This window comes from Podarcis raffonei, chromosome 10 (genome assembly GCF_027172205.1).
Source record: "Podarcis raffonei isolate rPodRaf1 chromosome 10, rPodRaf1.pri, whole genome shotgun sequence".
Lineage (NCBI taxonomy): Eukaryota > Metazoa > Chordata > Lepidosauria > Squamata > Lacertidae > Podarcis > Podarcis raffonei.
Window position 1 is genome coordinate 40647575 of NC_070611.1, and position 20340 is coordinate 40667914.

At 42.9% G+C, this 20340-nt stretch overlaps 2 protein-coding genes across 5 annotated transcripts in view; one reads left to right on the forward strand and one right to left on the reverse strand.

The window, feature by feature from the left end:
- EEA1 (early endosome antigen 1) overlaps positions 1-429 on the reverse strand; it is a 47354-nt gene extending 46925 nt beyond the window's left edge. For 2 of the 3 annotated variants that reach the window (XM_053406377.1, XM_053406376.1), the window contains exon 1: positions 211-429. In XM_053406377.1, coding sequence (XP_053262352.1) covers positions 211-234 — 24 coding nt within the window. In that variant the 5' untranslated portion in view covers positions 235-429. The remainder of the gene's footprint in view (positions 1-210) is intronic. The other variant, XM_053406378.1, reaches the window with a different exon arrangement.
- A 114-nt stretch (positions 430-543) lies between these two features.
- The window catches only part of NUDT4 (nudix hydrolase 4), a 97161-nt gene continuing 77364 nt past the window's right edge, over positions 544-20340 (forward strand). The window contains exons 1-2 of one of the 2 annotated variants that reach the window (XM_053406385.1): positions 544-990; positions 3678-3871. In XM_053406385.1, coding sequence (XP_053262360.1) covers positions 3833-3871 — 39 coding nt within the window. In that variant the 5' untranslated portion in view covers positions 544-990; positions 3678-3832. The remainder of the gene's footprint in view (positions 991-3677; positions 3872-20340) is intronic. The other variant, XM_053406387.1, reaches the window with a different exon arrangement.

Genomic DNA, 20340 nt, shown 5'->3' on the forward strand with positions numbered 1-20340 from the left:
GATGGGCTCGTGTCTATAGGCGTGTGCGTGAGGAAGGAAAGACCCCGGTCAGGTGCCGGTTGTCTGTTCCTCGGTCAGACTCCAGGAAGTGCGGCTCCCTCCGTCCCTCCCCATGCTCCTGCTCCTGCTGCTCCAGCCCGGGCAGGCAAGCGCTGCAGCGGCGGAAGAAACGCCCTCTCGCCGCCGCCGCCGCCGCCGCAGCTCTCTTACCCTCTGCAAAATCCTCCTAAACATTGTGGCGGAGGTCACGTCCCCTCCAGGGCGGCGGCGGCGGCGACAAGTCCGAGCTCACCACGGCGAGCTCCCGAGGGTCATCCCCTAATCACGGGGCCACTCCAAGCCCTGCTCGCTCGGCCCGGCCCAACTCGCTCCCGTCGCTCCCTGACAGAGGATGAGGCGGAGGCGGCGCTGCCAGGACTGGGGCGGGAGCAGGAGGCGGCGCCGCGGCGGCGGCAGAAGGAGGTGCCACCCTCTGGGACTGGCTGCGAGGAGGGCGGAGGCCTCGGGGCTCTTTCCTCATCTGTCCGCCCCGTGAAGGAGCCGGGGTCTCGGGCGGGAAAGAGGGGCTAAGTTGCTCTTCGAAGTCTCTTCCGATAGGGGCGAGTAGAATTGGCGGCGCTTTCCCTCAGGCACGGCGGGAACGGCCGCTTCCTCGCCGCCGCCGCCGCCGCCGTCCTCCCCTAAAGCGTCGCGCGGCGGAGAGGGGAAGTTTCTCATCCTCACGCCCCACTTCTGTTGACAGGGCTTAGGCGCCCAGGATCGCCCGTGAGGAGGAGCGGGCCCCACGATCTGCTTCCAGGACCTAATCCAGCCACGGATAGGAATCAAAACGGAAGGAAAGCGTGCTCCTAGGCATGCGTAGAGTGCTCTGCTCCAGGTATGGCTCCAGCCATGTCCACACATAGGAGTTGTGGTGGCATCTCCTGAGGCCTTTATATAGGAAAATTGAGCATATGTGAGTTTTCAGTCCAGGGCGTTCAGATATCTGAGGTAAGCCTGTAAATATCAACCCCACACTGTCCTCTGGCCTCCTTAACTCCAGATCCCACGGTCCCACAGTCGTGCTCCACAGTCCCCACAGTTTCTGCACAGAATAAATTCTTGGATTGCATGTTCTGCGCTCTTGCAAGAACTAACCTCCTCCATTTAGTACCAGACTTGGTGAACAAGGCAAGATGCCACAAGACTCTTTGTTGTTTTAATCACCAAAGCGGTCTTGAAAGCTTTACAAAGCAGTGGTTTTATGGGCCCCTACAATTAGCAAAGAACATAAGAAGAGCCCAGCTGGATCAGACAAAAGGCCTATCTAGTCAAAAGTCCTGTTTCCCAGAGCAGCCAAACAGATCCCTTTGGAAAGACCACAAGCAGGACAGGAAGGTGTGAAGGAATGAAAGCGTTTCAATGATTGTTGATTTTGGGGGTTGTAAAATGATTGCTTTCTGCTTTAGTTAGAGGCTGTTCTTCACTGGAGGATCAAAAGATCACAGGGAGTTCTAAAGTTCCAGAGGGCTGGGGCAACCCAGACAGATGAGTGGGGTATAAATATTAGTATTAGCTACCCTTGAGGTTCATCCAGAGCCTGTAGCTAGGCTGCTTGTGGGGGCAGACTACTATGTAGCTGGCAAAATTAGAAGGGCAGAAACATTTAAAAGATGGCAAATGGTGATGGAAGGAAGGGCCAGCAGCTGCAAATCTCAATGGTATTTGTTATCTGGAGTTCTAGACTATAGAGATGACTATCTTCACTGGTTGTGAAGATGTTGTGGGCCCAGTCAGCCTTCCTCCAAAGGGAACCATCCAAATATGTTGTTGTGACTATAGCTCCCATTGGCCAGAGAGAGCAGGGGCAATGGGCAGTGATTGCCAGCACTTATGGGAGTTGTAGTTTGAATTCTCTAGGACAAGCTGCTTGGAAAACCTGGGGAAATCCTCTTATTATTACAGCAAACCTCTTAACTGTCAAGTCACAGAATTGTAGTGAACAGGAAATGGATTTCCTAATTACTCTTGCAGCACTTTCTTTGCTCTTCCTTCCAGAGAAAGTCGATATCACTTTTGAGTCTTGTGACAAATGCGTGGCTGTTTACTCAAAAAGAAACCCTATTGTGTCCATGGCGATGGTTCTTCCCACTAAGACCAAATGATGTGAATGGGAGCTGCACAATTCCAATGTACAGCATAGAAAGGCAGCATCTGCCTTTAGATGTGTATCCAGTTAATATATGATTTCTGATCCAATGTGTTGTACACACTTGCATCTCTTTATCTGGATCAAGGCCAGTATAACATAGGATTAAGTAAAGTTGAAAAATAAGGGGAAAGGGAAAAACGCATCCTTTCAACCAGTTCTTTAGTTTTCTTTAGTTTTATTCAAACAGAGCCACCAAGCTTCATTAAGGAGGAAAGTTGTATTATAAGGAAGAAGCCACTTTTCCTTAAAAGTTTATATTTTGAATTTCCTCCAAACAAAGCCATGAAGAACAAACTTTGGTTCACCACCAAACAAACCATGGAAACAAACCATGTTCCCAGGATTGCACATAGCAACAGGCCAGAGTTTGGTTTATGTCCAGGCCAGTGTGGTGTAGTGGTTAAGAGCGGTGGACTCATAATATGTTGAACCTGGTTCTCTTCCCTGCTCCTCCACATGCAGCTGCTGGGTGACTTTGGGCTAGTCACACTTCTCTGAAATCTCTCAGCCCCACTCACCTCACAGAGTGTTTGTTGTGGGGGAGGAAGGGAAAGGAGATTGTTAGCTGCTTTGAGACTTCTTAAGGGGAATGAAAGGCAGGATATCAAGTCCAAATTCCTCTTCTTCCCCATGCAGCACATTTATTTTAAACCATGGTTTAACATTGCTTATGGACACAGATAATGTGAAATGTCTATTTGAAGCCTGCTTGTACAGTAGATTGTTTTAAAAAGTTTCATATGAAAACAGAGGAAAAACATAAAGGAGGTATTAATTAGTTGTTTTGGTTCTTATTAAGTAGTTGGTATTAAAATTTACAAAAGCAATAATTAGACACCATGCAGTTTAATTAAGGTCAAAGTCTTGGAATATTTTAGTAGATGACTCAGAGGAATTATATCCTGCCATTGTTCACATAGAAAAAAATAACATTTTAGGACCCAGTGCTTCACAATTAACTCACCTCATACTACATTGAATTAAGTATTCTCTTAGAACAGAAGAACTAATTTAAATCTTCTCTAAAACTGAAAAAAAAATTATTATTATTGCTATGAAGTAAGAACTGTCTGCAAACATCAGACCTGAACCTCATTTCCATGAACATTATGCATGGGCCCACCTTTCCGTGGGTGTCTACTCTCAGTGTGTGAGGTACTGACATAAGAGACTCCTGCAGCTTCAAGGAAGGTGCTATATTTTAGGAATGTTGCAGATATGCCATCTAGAAAGAGCAAAACCGGGAACTGTAGCTCTGTGATGGGTCACCTAACAACTTTCAGCTCCCTTAACAAGCTACAGTTCCATGAAACTTTGCGGGAAAGCTGTGAGTATAAATGTATGGTGTGGGTGTGATGTAAGTCTTCAGAAAGAAAAGAAAAACTGTCAAATCACTGGATCTGACTGGCATCCCCTTGAGAATTCTTAAAGAACTCAAATGTGAAATTGCTGACATTCTAACAAAAATATGTAATTTGTCCCTAAGATTAGCCTTCATATCTGAGGACTGGAAACATCAGCAATCCAAAGGGGAATCCTGAAAATTGCAGGCAAGTTAGCCTTACGTCTGTTCTTGGTGGAAAAAAGATAGAATTTCCAAGCATATAAAAGAGCAAGCCTTGAAGAAGAAAAACCCAACTAATGGCTGCGCCAGCCCTGACCAACATGACTTCTGCAAGGGTAAATCCTGTCTCATTCACTGTTTAGAGTTTTTTGAGTATCCACAAGCATATAGATACAGGTGATCCAGTTGACACAGTGTACTTAGATTTTCAAAAAACTTTCAACAAAGTACTCAAAGATTTCTGAGTAACTTTAGAAGTAATGGAATAAGAGGAAAAGTCCTCTTGCTGTTCAGTAACTGGTCTAGGAACAGGAAGCAGAGTGTAGGAATAAATGGACAATTCTCCTAATGTGGGATGTAGAAAGTATTTGGAGTTCATTATTTTGACCTGTGCTTTTTAGCTTGTTTACAAATGATCTAGAGTTAGGAGTGAGCAGTGAGGTAGTTTGCTGAGCATAACCAACCGTTCAAGATGGTTAAAACTAAAAGGGATTGCAAAGGTCCAAAAGGATCTCTCCAAACTGAGTGAATAGGCAGTAAAGTGGCAGGTGTAATGCAATGTAAACAAGTATAAAGTGATGCAAGTCAGCACAAAACATCTTAATTTCATATATATGCTTATGGGGTCTGAACTGGCAGTGACTGACCTGGAGCAAGACCTTGGGGTCATAGTAGATAGCTCAGTGAAGATGTCAACCCAGTTTGTGGCAGCTGTGAAATAAAGCAAACTCCATGCTAGGGATCAGTAGGAAAGGAACTGAAAACGAAACTGCAGTAAGAACTGCTATTATACAGCTCTATGGTGTGACCACAGTTGGAATAATTTGTACCATTCTGGTCGACCCAAAAGGATATTGTGGAATTGGGAAAGATTCAGAAAACAGCAACTCAAAGGATCAAGGTGAAGGAGCAACTTTACTGTTAGGAAAGGTTACAACATTTGGAACTTTTTAGTTTAGAGAAAAAGCAAGTAAGAGGAGACATGATAGAAGTGTGTAACATTATGTATGGTGTGAAGAAAGTGGACAGAGAAAAGGTTTGTCGTCGTCCCCAGAACACCAGAAGTCATGGACATTCAATGAAAGGGAATATTGGAAGCTTCAGGCAGACAGAAGAAAGTATTTCTTCACACAACATATAGGTAACCTGTGGAATTCACTCCAGCAAGAGGTTGTGATGGCCAACTTGGAAGACTTTAAAATTGAATGAGACATATTCATAGAGCATAAGGCTATCAATGGCTATTTGCCCCCATAGCTGAAGCAGTCTGCCTCTGAATAGCAGTTGCTGGGTGTCAGCAAGTGGGGAGAGCACTGTTGTGTTCAGGTTCTGCTTGTGCGTTTCCATTGGGCATCTGGTTGGCCACTGTGAGAACTAGAAGCCAGACTGGAAGGGTCTTTGGTCTGATCCAGGAGGTCTATTCCGATGTTCTTTTTTTTCTTTCTAAGTATTAGTAATAGATTCTGCCCCAACTTTTTGCTCCAGTGTCATATCATAATCCCTTGGACATGCTGTGCTCAAGGTTTGGCAGCAGTGCCTGTGATTGACACACATGGCAGGTTTCTGGCTGCTTTGTGAAGACATCCAGTACTGTATATAATTATAGATACATTGCCCTTGTCCACAAACCACTCCATCCTCTGACACCTGCATCAGCCAAGTCCCCATGTGCTTTGAAAAAAATCTACTTTGGAGGTGCATTTGTCTCCCCCACTAAATCATCTATTCCATGATCTCATCTTTCCCTGTGTTTCTGTTATTTAATGTGTGTTAATCCCTGTCACTTCTATCCTTCACCTCTTCCCTATTTTTTCTTTCTATTGGGAGGTTTTCTGAAAACAGTTCCCCCACCTGTCCATCTCCATTTCTCCTTGCAGTGGAATTCAGGTTCTGTGCCTCATCCTATCTGCAGTTAGGAGTCTCTCAGTTTTATGACTGTGATTAAGACAAATGATGCCTTTTTTGTGAATTCATAGCCTTTACATGTTTGCTTAGCACCACATTGTAATATCGGGGTTCCCAAACTGTTGTCTGCAAGGTGTTCCATGGCACATCAATCGTGTTATTTATTCACATTTGTTTTTAATGGTATTTTAAATGCTTCTTTTATTCCTTATAATATTATTTTTGTATTCTATGCAATTCCAATTCTAATAGAATACAATATATAAGAAATCATATATAAGAAATGGGGGTTGGACTAGATGATCCCCCAGGGTCTCTTCCAACTGTACAATGCTGTGATTCTATATATACCTAAGATTAGAGCCCTAGACATTTTTTAAAAGTAAAATAAATGAAATAGCAGTTGTTTGACGCACAGTTTCAGATCAGCTTCCACGGGAAGGGGTTTTTTAAATTTTGAATACTGTACAGGCATACCTTGTTTTATTGTGGTTCCCTTTATTGTGCTTCGCAGATATTGCTCCTTATGAGGATGCGAAGTGCAGGCAGTCTGGCTGCTTCCAGGAGAAGGAAGCTCCCACCCGCCACCCCTTTTCTGGCCATGGGAGTGGAGCTGACTAATTTTGGGGCTGAGTTTTCCCCCTCCCACCCCTGCAACTAGTGGGGCTTGGCTTAGTAGACTACAGTGTAGTGTAAGCATAACTTGTATATTTATGTTTTTGGCTGGAAAAAGGGGAGGGGAAGTAGGGGGAAAGTGTCAGAAGGGGCTAGGAGAGCGGGGGGGGGACCATCAGAAATCCCGCCTGCCAATGCACTTGCCTTGGAAGAGCGTTCAGAGGCACAGGTTCAGTGGCCTTGGGAGAGGCTACGGAGGTAGTTGGAGCGTCTTCCACAGTCTTGGCAGAGAGTGTGGCCTTCAGTATGTCACAGAACTCCTATTGTAGCATTAAGATTATGCAGATGGAGAGCACACACAGTTCAAAGAAAATATTAACGCAATATTTCACAGGCCTGTGCTGTGAAAGAGTAGGTCACCCTGTGCTTTTCTTTTTAAAAGATACGTAAGTGATTATCTCATGTAGTAGTAGTAGTAGTAGTAATAATAATAATAATAATAATAATAATAATAATAATAATAATTTGTCCTCAGTGTACATTCTGCCTTGCAGAATAACAATGGCGACAGATCTGAAATCTGAACTACACAGTGAAAGGAGGGAGGGACTATGGGGCACACCTTTTATACAGGGAGAAGTTAATTGCCTTGGTAACACACTGAGTATGAAGAGAAAAGGCAATAGAATAATTGAAGATGAAGCCAAGACTTACATGCCTGATCAACAGGGGATGTTGTTGGTGGATAGGAAGAGGAATCAAAGAGGGAAAAGCTGTTGAGGAGAGAGTAGTGGATCAGTTTTGGACAGGTTGAATTTGAGATGGTAATGGGACATCCAAATGAGGGGGGAAAGTGAGTATATGTATGTATCACAGATTATGATAGTTACACCAAAATATGAGTGGTCAAATTTCTGGGTGCTAGTTTCAGCTATCCCATGTGCTGCAAAAATATTCAAAACACGTTTCACAGAGGCCATAGCAAAACACAGGAAGGAAAGATGCACAGAAATGGCAATGATTGCTGTTCAATATTCCCTTGAAGTCCATTTGTACAGTCATAAACAAATGAAACCTGACCAGGTATCTGCTGACAGTAGCCGATGTTGAAATGATTGGCTGCCTTAAACCGGAGCTGCAGGAGGGTAGATGATCTCTCCTCAGCCACAAGAGGGTGCACACAGTCCCAAAGTAGTTTCCTTGGCTAGAGTTGTTGAGCTTTTTTAAGAAAACCCCAAAATTGTTGAACTTTTTTTTTTTCAAAAACTCCAAAAAAGAGCAGCATGTATTCCTAGCCAGAAGAGGGTGTGTGTTTCTATAAAGCACAGTCTGAAATTAAGTTTGTCATCTCTGCTCCCAGACAGTTTACTTGGTATAAGCCATAGGGCAGCGTGTTCATTCAGGAAGGTCATCCACGCTGAGACACATGATGGAGCCATTTTGCTGACACTACACAGGCCTGATCTGTGCCTAGATGAAGGTTCACACACAGACCCCATGTACATCACTCAGAGTTGAAGAATGTTGGGACATAGATGTACTAAAATTAATAAATAAGTAACCTGCTTGAAATCAAAATCATAGGGCAATACACACTCTAGCTGCCTTTCGGATGCAATGGAGCATGTGAACGGAATCTTTAAAATTATAAACTGAAGTGGAGTTACAGTGCAATGCCCTTAAAATATGTGCATCTCTTCTATGTGATTTCAAACCCCAGAGACACTATAGAGACATCCTAGTTTGAACTAAACTGATCCAAGCACAAAAAGGAAGGGGAAAATAGATTTCAAAAATAAAAGCAGTTATTGAAAACAGTATGTTCAGCTTGAGTTCTCTCAATAAATAAGAACAGAGATCACAATTATAAATTTACAGTTCTGAACTCAAAATGGGGTGGGGAAATGATTCCACTAATATATTTTCAAACTAACTCTGGCCTATTTGTAAAGGGGTATAACCCACCCAGCTCAGAACAATGTGCAATGGATGTTTAAGTCACACGTTTTCATGGCAGAATAATATCCTTCTAATCTACAAGCAGAGTTAAGTAGGGTTCAGGTTGGTGGGATCCTGAGTGCTGCCTGAGAAACACAAGAGACCCAGTAGGAGCTGGGAGCAAATTCAGCGAGATATTGTCTGCATCGGCAGATCCTTCACCTATTTACTGCAACTTCCATTTTGAATTTAAGGTGTGAGATGTCAAGAAAAGAGCTAAGAATAAATTGTAAAGAAAGAATAGGAAAATATGATGAATTATAGTGAGTCATGCAATAAAGCCCTGACAGAAATACAAACTAACCTATTTGGAAATATTGTTGAAAATTTGGAATAAATAAAACCATGAGAAATGTATGCTTTCTGCTGCAGCCTGGGGAGATGACAGACAATTGGGCAACATACATTGTTGAGGAGACAGCAGACTGTAGCAAAGCTGTCTAGACAAGTAAATTACAGAAATTTATGTAGTCTCAAGAAGTAAAAAATCATTAAATTGGGTTGGGGGATTGAATTCCTGCATATTACCCTGAAAATGTACTAATCCTAATTGCTAATGGGTGTGAAAATTCTCCAGATACAAATAATACATTGAAAGTGTGTCATAATAATTATTATGCCCAGAAATATTTAATTATTTTATTAATATTCCCCTCACAGCACTTCGCTTAGAAATTCGCTGAAGTGCAGTGCAAGGCTTGGCAAATGGATAATGCTGAACTCCTGTCTCTACCATAAATATGCTTCAGGGACACGGGTGGCGCTGTGGTCTACACCACTGAGCCTCTGAGACTTCCCAATTGGAAGGTCGGCGGTGGTTCAAATCTGCGCAACAAGGTGAGCTCCCGTTGCTCTGTCCCAGCTTCTGCCAACCTAGCAATTCAAAAGCACACTAGTGCAAGTAGATAAATAGGTACTGCTATCACAGGAAGGTAAACAGTATTTCCATGCGCTCTGGCACTCGTCACGGTGTTCCGTTGCGCTAGAAGCAGTTTAGTCATGCTGGCCACATGACCCGGAAAGCTCTCTGTGGACAAACGCCAGCTCCCTCAACCTGAAGCGAGATGAGCACCGCACCCCATAGTCGCCTTTGACTGGACTTAACCGTCCAGGGGTCCTTTACCTTTCACCTTTAAATATGCTTCATGCCCATTAAGTTCCAGGTGGTAAAATATAATCAAGAGGATCACATTTGCCCCTCAACTTTTCCTTTCCCTTTTCCCTTTTCAAAGTGATGCACACTTATCTGCCTTTTCCTTCATTTTAATAATCTTAAAAGGTTATGTGTGACTCACCAGTTTATGGTAATTGGAGGCATCTTTCTTTTATCAATAGATTATGAGCACATTGTACGCACTAATTAAGAAATTATGTGATGATAAAACATGAAAATTGAGCAGGTCCCAGGTCACAATGCTGTGTAAAAAGATATGTTAGACAATAAGCTCAGCTGCTGAAGACAACATTCTGCTATTTGCCTTCATCTGATAGGACCAAGCAGAGGCACCATGATGTTGCTAGAGATATTTGCCATGGCAAACAGTATACATTTTCCTCCATGTCTGATTCTCAGAGGGCTATTACTCATTCTGTATATGCAAAGCCAGGTTTTCAAGAATCTTTCCTGCAGTAATATTTACAGCCTTTTCAATGTAGCTGCACTTTCACTGTCAGGCTCAGTGTGGTGCAAATGCACAACAGGTGAAAAGAGCTAGGAGAGTTTGACATCTAAAGTTGTAAACAGAATTATATAGCGAGCCCCATGACAATCTCCATCTAGCCCCCAGAATTTTCTAAACCTTTTGCCCTATCACATGCTGTTTGTTGTGCAAGAAATACATAGCATCAGCAATCAGGAAAGATCACATCAGTGCAACAAACCCAGATCACCCAACAAAGGCATAGAGACAAGCTAAATGCCGGCATCAAGCAAGAAGGTACAGTTTACCAGGGAGTGCTAATATACATACAGTACATGATTTTATTTGTATGCCAGCTTTCCATAGTTAAAACCAGTTTGCAACATGAAAAAATACATACTGTAATTGCAAACATAACAAAAAATAATGAACATAAATAATGAACATAAATAAAACATCAAAAGGTAAAAAACCAAATTAAACAATGTCCACGTAAACCATAAGATCTAAAATAAAGATACAAAAAAAAAAATCAAAAACAGCAGCAACAACCCCTCCAGTCTGCCACCGCTGCCCAAACAAAAGCCCCTAAACAATACTTCAACCCAAGAGTCTGTTCAGCACCCTCAGCTTTTGTAGCTGGAATCAATCGAGGCCCCACCCTCCTAGGTCAGGTGGGAAAAGGCCTGCAAAGAGGGAAGCAGGTATGTTTTAGTGTTGCAGCTCTAGCCCTCTGGACTCAGAAGCAAGCTGAAATTAGACTGTTAGCATCTTGATGTTAAGGTGGCTACTGGAGATGTTTTGTGTTTGACTTGTCTGTGGGTGGCTCGGTTCCACATTACCTTTGTGGCATGGGAGCAGTTACAGTGTCACTTTATCCCAGCCAACAATGCTAAAACCAGAAGTTCCAGACCATGTATTAAGGAGCCCAGGGCCACACATGCCATAGTCTGTACAGTTTATTTACAGACAAATTAAATTGCACCAGTCTCAAGGCTGTTTTTTTTAACCTTTCCAGTATTGTGAAAATACTTCCAGGACTCAGCTGTACAGCTGCAAATAAAATGTTTTAAATGTGTTGTAAAGTGCATTATACAAATGTGACACTAGATGGTGGCAGTGAGCTATGGCAAATGCAATATTTTTTTTCAAAACTTCTTTTAAAACATTTTCACAACATTTTTTATATGTGTCTAGATTCCACCCCAGATTCCTGTTTTTATACCAGTTACCAGTTCTTAAGAGGATGAGTCCTCTTATCCCATGGCTGCCAAATTTTATAAGAAGCCTTTGGTGAGGGGTGTTTTTGAATGTCATAGCAAGGGGCATTGCTAGTGGTGGAGCCCAAAACACCTGCCTATTTCCCCATTTTTAAACCTTCCCTCCACCTTACAGGGTGGCTAGGGGCAAAGCACAATGCCAGTGAGACCCCAGACAGCCACCATCTTCTGTGCCCCAAGACTTTTAAGTACCCAGAAACACCTCCATGCACAAATATATAATTCTAGAGAATCACCTCTGTTGCTGTGTTGTTTTGTGTTCCAGGCAAAAGAAGTGTGCCTCTAACGCAGGGAACCTTTTCATACCTAAAGAGTAAACAAAATGCAAACGGCATTCCAAATGCCTATATTTTAAAATGGGTTGCTGCTTATCTCTGTGTCAGTCAAACATGCATAGTGTAAAAGTTTCATAAGGCAGCCAGCAGCAAGGTGAAAGATGAAGAGATTGCTGAATAATAGAGAAGGGCATCTTCCAGGCAGCTTGGGTTCATTTGAGAACAAACACAAAATATATTATACAATCTTTTCATTCCGCCAGGAGAGCTCCAGCCTCCCTCAGAGCTTTCTGCCACTGAAAAAGCCATACAAACGAATGATACCTCAGTCAGCAGAGGGCTTTGAGGAGCCAAGATGCAAAGTTAAGCCAGTATTATTGAGGGAGACAAATGGGTGGCATAGTGGTTAAGGCTAGAACATGGGAGACCAGGGTTCAAAACTCCACTCGGCTATGAAGCTCACTGGGTTGTTGGGATAAAATGGGCAGAGAACCATGTGCACCACCTTGAGTTACTTGGAGAAGAGGTAGGAAATAACTGTGATAAATACTAAATAATAAAATATCCAGGAATTAGGAAAGAATCAAGCATACAGCCAAACTCTTCCCCCCCCCCCACACACACACAGCAAAACTCAACAACACTAATGTATTGCTTTGTGATCCAAGACAGTAAGGTCATGGAGCCAGTTGATCCCATAAGTGGGTGGACTGTCTGAAAGGAGGAAACCTCTCTTCTTTTTTCCTGGATTGCTTCCTGTAGCCGTATAATTTGTGGTCATAATTTTGGCAAAAATGTTAGCATATTTCAGCTAAGGATGTTGTCATAGTGAACACTACAATTTCCTGAAGAGATTACAAAGTCTTGCCAAGAATTGTGCAACCCTCTCTTTTATGATGTTAAGCAATATGAAGACAGGCATCGTCAAGTCCTTCGTGCAGCCTCTGCCCTATGGCACACTTTAGGGGGAAGCAATTAAATGCAGATTATTCAAAAGGTATCTCCTTAATCTGGCATGTTTTATTGAACAGAACTGAGGGTAAACTGTGCTGCCTGAGGAGACCTGCTGTGGGGAAATGCTGCATATATGTCTTATGTTTGTGTTTTGAATATTTTGTGACTGTCAACGTACTATTACTGTATATAGCAAGCCTGTTTAGCAGTAGCTGTTTGGCGGCAGGTTCGGAGAGGAGAAAGAGGGAGGATTGCTTTGAGTATTTATTAGGTGGGGCTTGGGTCAGGTAAATTCATTCTAATTGTTCTGCATGACAGCAGAGGCTGATTGGCTGCAAATTCCGGCCAGACAGGGAGTTATGTGGCAGCTGAGGAGATGGGGGAAAGGGATTTCATGAGGGAGGTATGAGGAACAGACCAGAGAAAAGCTGAGAGGAAAACAGGCCTGGCTATCTGTACTCAATATTTATAAAATAGACACTTGTTTAGTGAAGATCAAGAGAAGAGAAATGGTGGCTGAGTTAGTCTTAGACACTTTGCCATCCAGCTAACTAAGCACCCTGCAGCCATTTTGCCATCCCAGAATCCTTTTCAGTGTCACAGAGGATGTACATAAGGGCATAGCTCTCTCTCCAACACAGCTGCACTCAATCCAAGAACTGTGATGTTGCAAATGGCCCACATCTCAGAGCACATCTGCCGCTCATATAGTACCAGCCACCCCCACCCCCCAGCAACTGCTTCAAGTGTTTCTGCAATCAGGCTGGCGCTGGTTGTGATGACAGTATACCAGAAATCACTTAGCTGCCGTTTCAAGACCTACCTTAGGATACGTCTGAGGATACATGAAATGCTTGGAGATCTACACCTGATCCCAAGTTGTTCCCTTGATATTGGGGGGGGGGGGGGACTCCACTTCAGTCATTTCTTCCCACTCCCTGCCATTGACTCCCTCCTTGTCATTCCAGATCCCAACACCCAGGCTATAGGATATAATGATGTTACCACCTAGCATTGGATAATTCCTTCTGCATCTTTATTCCTATTTATATATAAATGACAAAGATAAGCAGAGAGGAGCTTACGGTCTAAATTTAAGCAGTGGGAGTAAGAGACAGGAGGAGAAGGGAAAAGGCAAGGGGGGCACAAAGCTAACAAGGAATATTTGCAAGCAAATGCAGTTTGCATGTCATTTTGGTTGGAGGCGCAATCCGTTGGTACTTGCTGAACTCAGTCACCCCGTGGAGCAGCAGGCTCTCAGGGCATGAAGAGTTAGAATGCAATTCGTGACTAATGAGTTGCCTACACTTCTTTGCTTAGTTCATGCACATCTGGGTGCAGTGGACTGTTAATCCAGCTCCATCAGAAACTGCAGGTTAATGTTTAAAGCACAGTGAGTACAATAAATCAATTACGGGACAGTACTGGGTATGCTGCAGCATACGAGGAAGAAAAAGTCTTGACACTGCACTTGACACATGGTGCCAACAAGACTAAAGTCATAGCATGATAAGGTGCCAGTGGCCCAATCTACTTGAAAATAACTTACAAGAAAGGGGGGTGGTAGTAGAAGAGATGAATGAATTAGTTCTTTTCTGGGAGTTCAGTAGCTAACTGCAAGTATAACCTTCAAGGTTAATGTAGTCTAGCAAAAAGTCATTCATCAGATCCCCACGAGTTCAGCATGAACCCAGTAAACTGGAGCTGTTATCATAGATCCATATGAGACGATGATGTAAATGAAACACCATCAACTGCTGTTATTGTTCTATATCAAATCCTTCTTGCCAGTTGCTGGTTCCACTCTTAGAATTGTAATCTAAAGCTTACAATATATACGACGTTTATTCAAGTGTTATAGATGCACATAACTCTTTATAAGGTAGGATCAAAAAGCAGGTAGTTCTCTTGTTTTGAAGGATGCAATTAGATATAAATATTTATAAGAAATTTCGGATAGACTGAGTCCTAACAGCACAGTGTGGAGGGCATGACCCAGCCACAGTTAAGCACGTAAGTTAATTCTCTCTCATGTAAACCAAATGGCTTTTACTCTCCCTCACCTTGGGAAGCAATTTGAGATGACTCAGCTTTAAAATGTGACTTTTGGCTATTTGGAGCATGGACATTTTAATCAAAGCTAGTCTCCAGTTCCCTTTCTGCTTTCTCAACATTGACACCAAAGATACAGCAGGGGGCAATGACCCACTTTGTCTCCATAACCCCCACGGCTTCCAGCAAGCTGGGCTATTGAAAAAAGGTCCTCATTTCAAACATAGAGAAAGCAGTCATCCACATGTTACCATTTTAAGTGAGCCACGTTCTGTAGTTTGTTTTTTTTAATGTAAGCCAGAAGGATTCAAATGTGGCCCTTCTGTCCTCTTTATCTGGCCCTTGGGACTGTCCGCAAGCCACACACCCGTGCCCTCTCTCCTGAGGCCACAGACCCTGCCAGTGTGGTGTTGTGGTTAAGAGCGATAGTCTCGTAATCTGGCGAACCGGGTTCGTGTCTCCGCTCCTCCACATGCAGCTGCTGGGTGACCTTGGGCTAGTCACACTTTTTTGAAGTCTCTCAGCCCCACTCACCTCACAGAGTGTTTGTTGTGGGGGAGGAAGGGAAAGGAGAATGTTAGCTGCTTTGAGACTCCTGAAGGGGAGTGAAAGGCGGGATATCAAATCCAAACTCTTCTTCTCTTCCTTGCCTAGATGTACGAAAGAAATGGGTGTGTGAGTGTGGGTAGAAACTAGCAAACCACTGCCATGTGGCCTACAGAATGTTGCCCAGCAAGGAATGCAGCCCTCAAAATGAACAGGTCCCTGCTCCTAGCTTTAGAGAACTACAGTTATTGCCAAAAACATGTTGAGCAGTGACACACCAACCAGATTTAGCTTTCTGCATGCAATATGTGAAGAGATTCTGCTGCAAGAGGAAATGCACTCATTTTACTGTGCAGATGTTTTCAGAATAAACTCATACCTTTCTCATTATCATAAAGAATACGATTTATGAGCCAGGCTTCCCACACCACATAACAGCATTATCTCTGAGGATCAGAACACCTTCAGAGGCATTTATCACTGGAACATGTGATCCTTGGTCCCTTGTAAAGATTTTTATAGTGAGAAGTAGCATTGTACAGTACTGTACAGCTACATGCCACCCCAGTCTCCATGAGGCATAGAAGAGACACTGGTGTCTTTATGATATATGTTTTATTTACACATGTCTACAACCTGAGTCTAGATGGAAGGGTTCAAAGCATTATACTCCAAGAGGGTCTCTTGCTTTTCCCATAGGTGTAGCAGGCTTGGGTCTAAGAACAGAAATCAGCCATGCTCTCTTGTTTCTTTGTTACAGCCTGTCACAGTAAGTCCACATGGTGCTCTTCGCCCCCCCCCCCCCGGCCCCGCTCTTCTTCCTTGTCTCCACTAACCCAGTGAAACAATTGCCCTCCAGCCTACATCATCCAGACTGAAACCCTAAGCCCTTTTTGTCTCTGTCCACTAACACACAGCTGGAGGAGGGGCAACACAAACACATAGGTTGTCTGGCACTGAATGTCCTGATGGCTCATCTTTTGTTAAATTAATGCAGTGCTTGTTTAGGGGTACTCTCATTTTCACTCAAGAAAATCACCATTTTATAGTTCAAATTGGGAAATATAAATACAGTAAATGGACAAAAGTACAAAGATTCACAAAATGTTTAGGGGTATGTGTCCCCCTAGAAAAAAAAGCACTGAGTTAATGTCTCAGCCATCACCAGGTGATTACCTCATGAGGAAGTTAGCCTGTGTTGTTTCCTTCTTGAATCCCTGCTGGACCTGGGAGTTCAGTGTTTGCAGTTTAATTCTCAAACACTGATTAAATTCCAACACTTACTACATCAAGAAATGATGGGTGGCTTGCATCCACAAACTCTGGCACCCAAATCATCTTTGTTTCTCTCCCCTGCACACGTTCCAGCTTGTCAATATCCTTAAACTATGGTGCCTAGAACTGGACACAACACTCCCAGTGGGGTCTGACCAAAGCAGAATAGAGTGGTACTATTATTTCCATTGATCTGGACACTATACTTCTTTTGATGCAGTCTAGAATAACGTTAGAATTTTTTTCCTGCTGCATCACAGTGCTTGCATGCATGAAGGTCTGAGAAGCCACCTGGGTACCATGATGTAAGAAAGATAATAAGATTTTAAAATGTAAGAAAATAAGTAAGAACTTGGGCTGGTTTTATCATTAGTGGTTATTTCACTGCTAGTTTTGATTGTGTTTTAAATGCATTTGGTTAATTTTATGGATTGCTTGGTTAGACTTGGAATTTTTTCTAATAACTGTTTTAAATTATGGAATTTAATTTGAAATTGTGTGTTCATATTTATTTTTTTAAATCCATGCTGACTTATGCTTACAGTGTCATTTAACATGACCAACTCCATATGTTGCAGTGTAGCTAAAAATTAACCGCCTGCTGACGGCTCCAAGTTGAAAATCATCCTGAAATAATGCATTTGACTGTGCTACAGGATGAAACATGCTGGGAAGACTTTCTTCCAGTTTCCCATGCCACCTACCTCATACTATTGCCTATAGGTGATAGGCTTCAACCAAGCCAGCTGTGGGGTTAATGGACTATAGGAGGAATGCAAGTGAAAGCAGGTAAGTACTAGTTATTGGTTACAGATCACTAACAAATGGCTCAGAACTGAAATGGATGTAACATCAATAGAAAGGCCCCACCAATCAAAATACAAGGCTAGGAGCTAGTCAAACCTATACATGCTCCTGAACTGGTTAGGGCCATGAAAAACATAGGGACCACACAGCCCTTGTTGCTAGTAGCCCCTAGCTTCCCCATAACTTTTATTTATTGCCAATGACATGCTAGATATTAAAGTTCAGATACAGTTCAGAGAGTTTGGCTTCCTCAGAACATGAGTGCACTAGCGTTTTGCCATGTATTTACTGCCAACTATCCCCCAAGAGTAGGGACGCGGGTGGCGCTGTGGGTTAAACCTGAGAGCCTAGGACTTGTCGATCAGAAGGTCGGCGGTTCGAATCCCCACGACAGGGTGAGCTCCCGTTGCTCGGTCCCTGCTCCTGCCAACCTAGCAGTTCGAAAGCACGTCCAAGTGCAAGTAGATAAATAGGATAGTCATTCCTAGCATGAAACAACAGAAAGTAGGAGTGGGTGTAAGTGAGGAGCCACTGTGGATAAAAAGCATATTCAACATCCCATTCAAAGCACATGGTTTGCCACACACACACCCTCCAGAATCCACACTGTAGTTTGTTAAGGGTTCTGGGAATTGCAACTCTGTAAGGGTGGAACTACAGTTCCCAGGATTCTTTGAGGGAAGTAACACGCTTTAAATGTGCATTGAATGTATATGGTGTGTGGAAAAGCAGATGCAAAGCAGGAATTATTAAAAAAGATTCTGCAAGAAAGAAAAAGGCAGTACCACAAGCCAGTAGGGATGCTGCAGGTAGGAGGCAATCTTGCCTAAGGAGATGCAAAATTCCATTTAAAAGAAGTTATGTGGGAAAAACAGCTTCCTGAGATTGCAGATCTAGGTTTTAGAATATCTATCAGTGTCTTGTCAAGGCAAACCTGGCAGCTGAACTCTTTCACAAGAGTTTACTGGCAAAGATTGCCTGCTTTACTGCCAAGTTGTGGAAACAGAATTAATGCCGGTTAATTGTTCCCCTTATCTAAGCCAAGGTTACGTCTTTCTTATGTCACCTCTCTTTCCTGTATTACCTTACTCCTTTACTATGTGTTTGCACTATTTTCCCCACTCTGTTTTCAAAAAAAACCAAGAAAAACAAAAGCAAGGATAGCTCCTGCAGAACCTATATTTTCTCATTGTCTCAGCTAAGTGCCAGAGCATTATACCAAGTGTTTAAGACAGATCTAAAATGTTCAGGACACTGATTTATTCTGTTAGTAAAACTGGGAGAGTGGTGTGCGTTTCTTAATTCTTACAGCAATCGAGATTTCCAATGTGCTAAATGGGTGGCTTTGTTGTGAACTCGTAACACACTTCACTCTATAATTAGGTAACTGCATGCTAGTCTAGCATTAAATTGAAATGTAGTGCAGAGGAGGGAGGCAAAGTGCTAAATATAGCCTATTTCAAACACTTAATTGGCTGAGGGGGGGTTCTACCTGTACTACAGATATATTACTGCTGAAATTGGCTTGGTTATATAAATACATCCTAAGCAAGACATTGTAAAATCTCTCAGTATATAAAATATGTGTTTCACTGATTATTGCTTTAGATATTGTATCTTTTCTAATGGCACTTCCAGATGACTTGTTTATTGAATATTCATCCTGATTTGTTTGCTGGGAGATTAGATGATGTTGACATTTGGGTCCTGAGGTTCTCCACTCAAAGTTTAACTCACGAGTGGGGCTTGGCAGGACTGGCCACCAGCCGAAAACTACCATGGCACTCTCTGGTTTGCTCAAAGGACTGCAGCCTCTATAAGACCAAAAAAGAAACAGAGGAAACCATATCTACAATCTGACATGGCAAAAGCACAGTAATCGCTGCCAAAGAAGGGAGAATTATTCTCTGGGTTTTGTTTTTGTTGTTTTGTCTTCTTAGCTGTAGCAAGAAGAGCAAATGTAGGCTGCATGCACACCATGCTTTTAAAGCACACACCCCTCCCCAAAGAATACTGGGGACTACAGTTACCCCTCACAGAACTACAGTTTCCAGCACCTTTAACAAACTACAGTTCCCATGTTTCTGGGGGGAGTGCTTTAAATGCATGATACATATGCAGCTGTAGAGATAAATCTATCTTCTCAAGGCACTGGCAAGAGGAAGGAATGAAAGAGGTAATGCCACCCTCTCCAGCTTTCTCTAGATGGTGCCTGTCTAGAAGCGTAACTGACTATGGGACTACTCTCATTGCTTGCTGCCCCTTGGTCTTTCACAAGTTGTGTTCGGATTCCCTTATACCAGCCCAGTGGCCCAGGGCACAGCAGCATATGTAACTTTCCAGATCTTCATCTCTTTCTAAGAATAAGACTCATCATGCTATGCCTCTTACATAATGAGTTGGCATGGCAAAATCTTCTCTCTCCTCACTCCCAAAAATATATATTGCATTTTTGGGAAGTGTATCTAGCTTTGTCCACGGCATCTCCATAAGTGCATTAAGTGCTGCCTGTCAGCTAATACTTTGTAAGGGCAGTAAGAGAGAGACAATGACATCAGATGTACGCCAAAGGGAAAACGTGCCAGCGTTAGCTTTGGAAAAGAGGGGGGAAACTTTCCGAAGTATGCCGCTAATATTCATCAGACTCTTATAGACTCACAAACACACACAATAGTATGGCATTTGTTGCTGGCAAGAATTCTGCTTCTGTCACTTGGTACATGGCCGAGTGCGTCCATTAGCAAATGCAAAGTTTAAACTGGATGAGAAGTTGCAAAAGATACAAACTCTTGAGTGCAAAATTGCCAGGGCCAAGAAGGGTTGATGTGCGCCACCAATACGTGCCATTTATTGCTTATTATAAGTCCTATTATTTTAGCGTGCTAAAGGGGAAGCTGCACACATTGCTCAGCAATATTTATTGTGCACACAAAGCCTTAAGAAGCTATTGAGCCACGCAGTGTGTTCATCTTGTAAACATGGGTGACTGAAGGAATGTGCCCTTATCTTTGCATCAAGCCACTCATGATTTTGATGCTGTCTAAACTGAATGGCTCGTTTTTAGCAGGAAAAGATCAGTCTGGCAACTGTAGGATCAATGGTCAGCTTTGGCAGAGATTGGGAAACTGATGTGGACTCGGCCACACGCTCCATGGTTCATCGTAGCCAAATGATCATCTGCTTGCTGTAGTCTCAGCAACACACACTGAAGACAGACAATTGTATGTCTGTCTGTCTG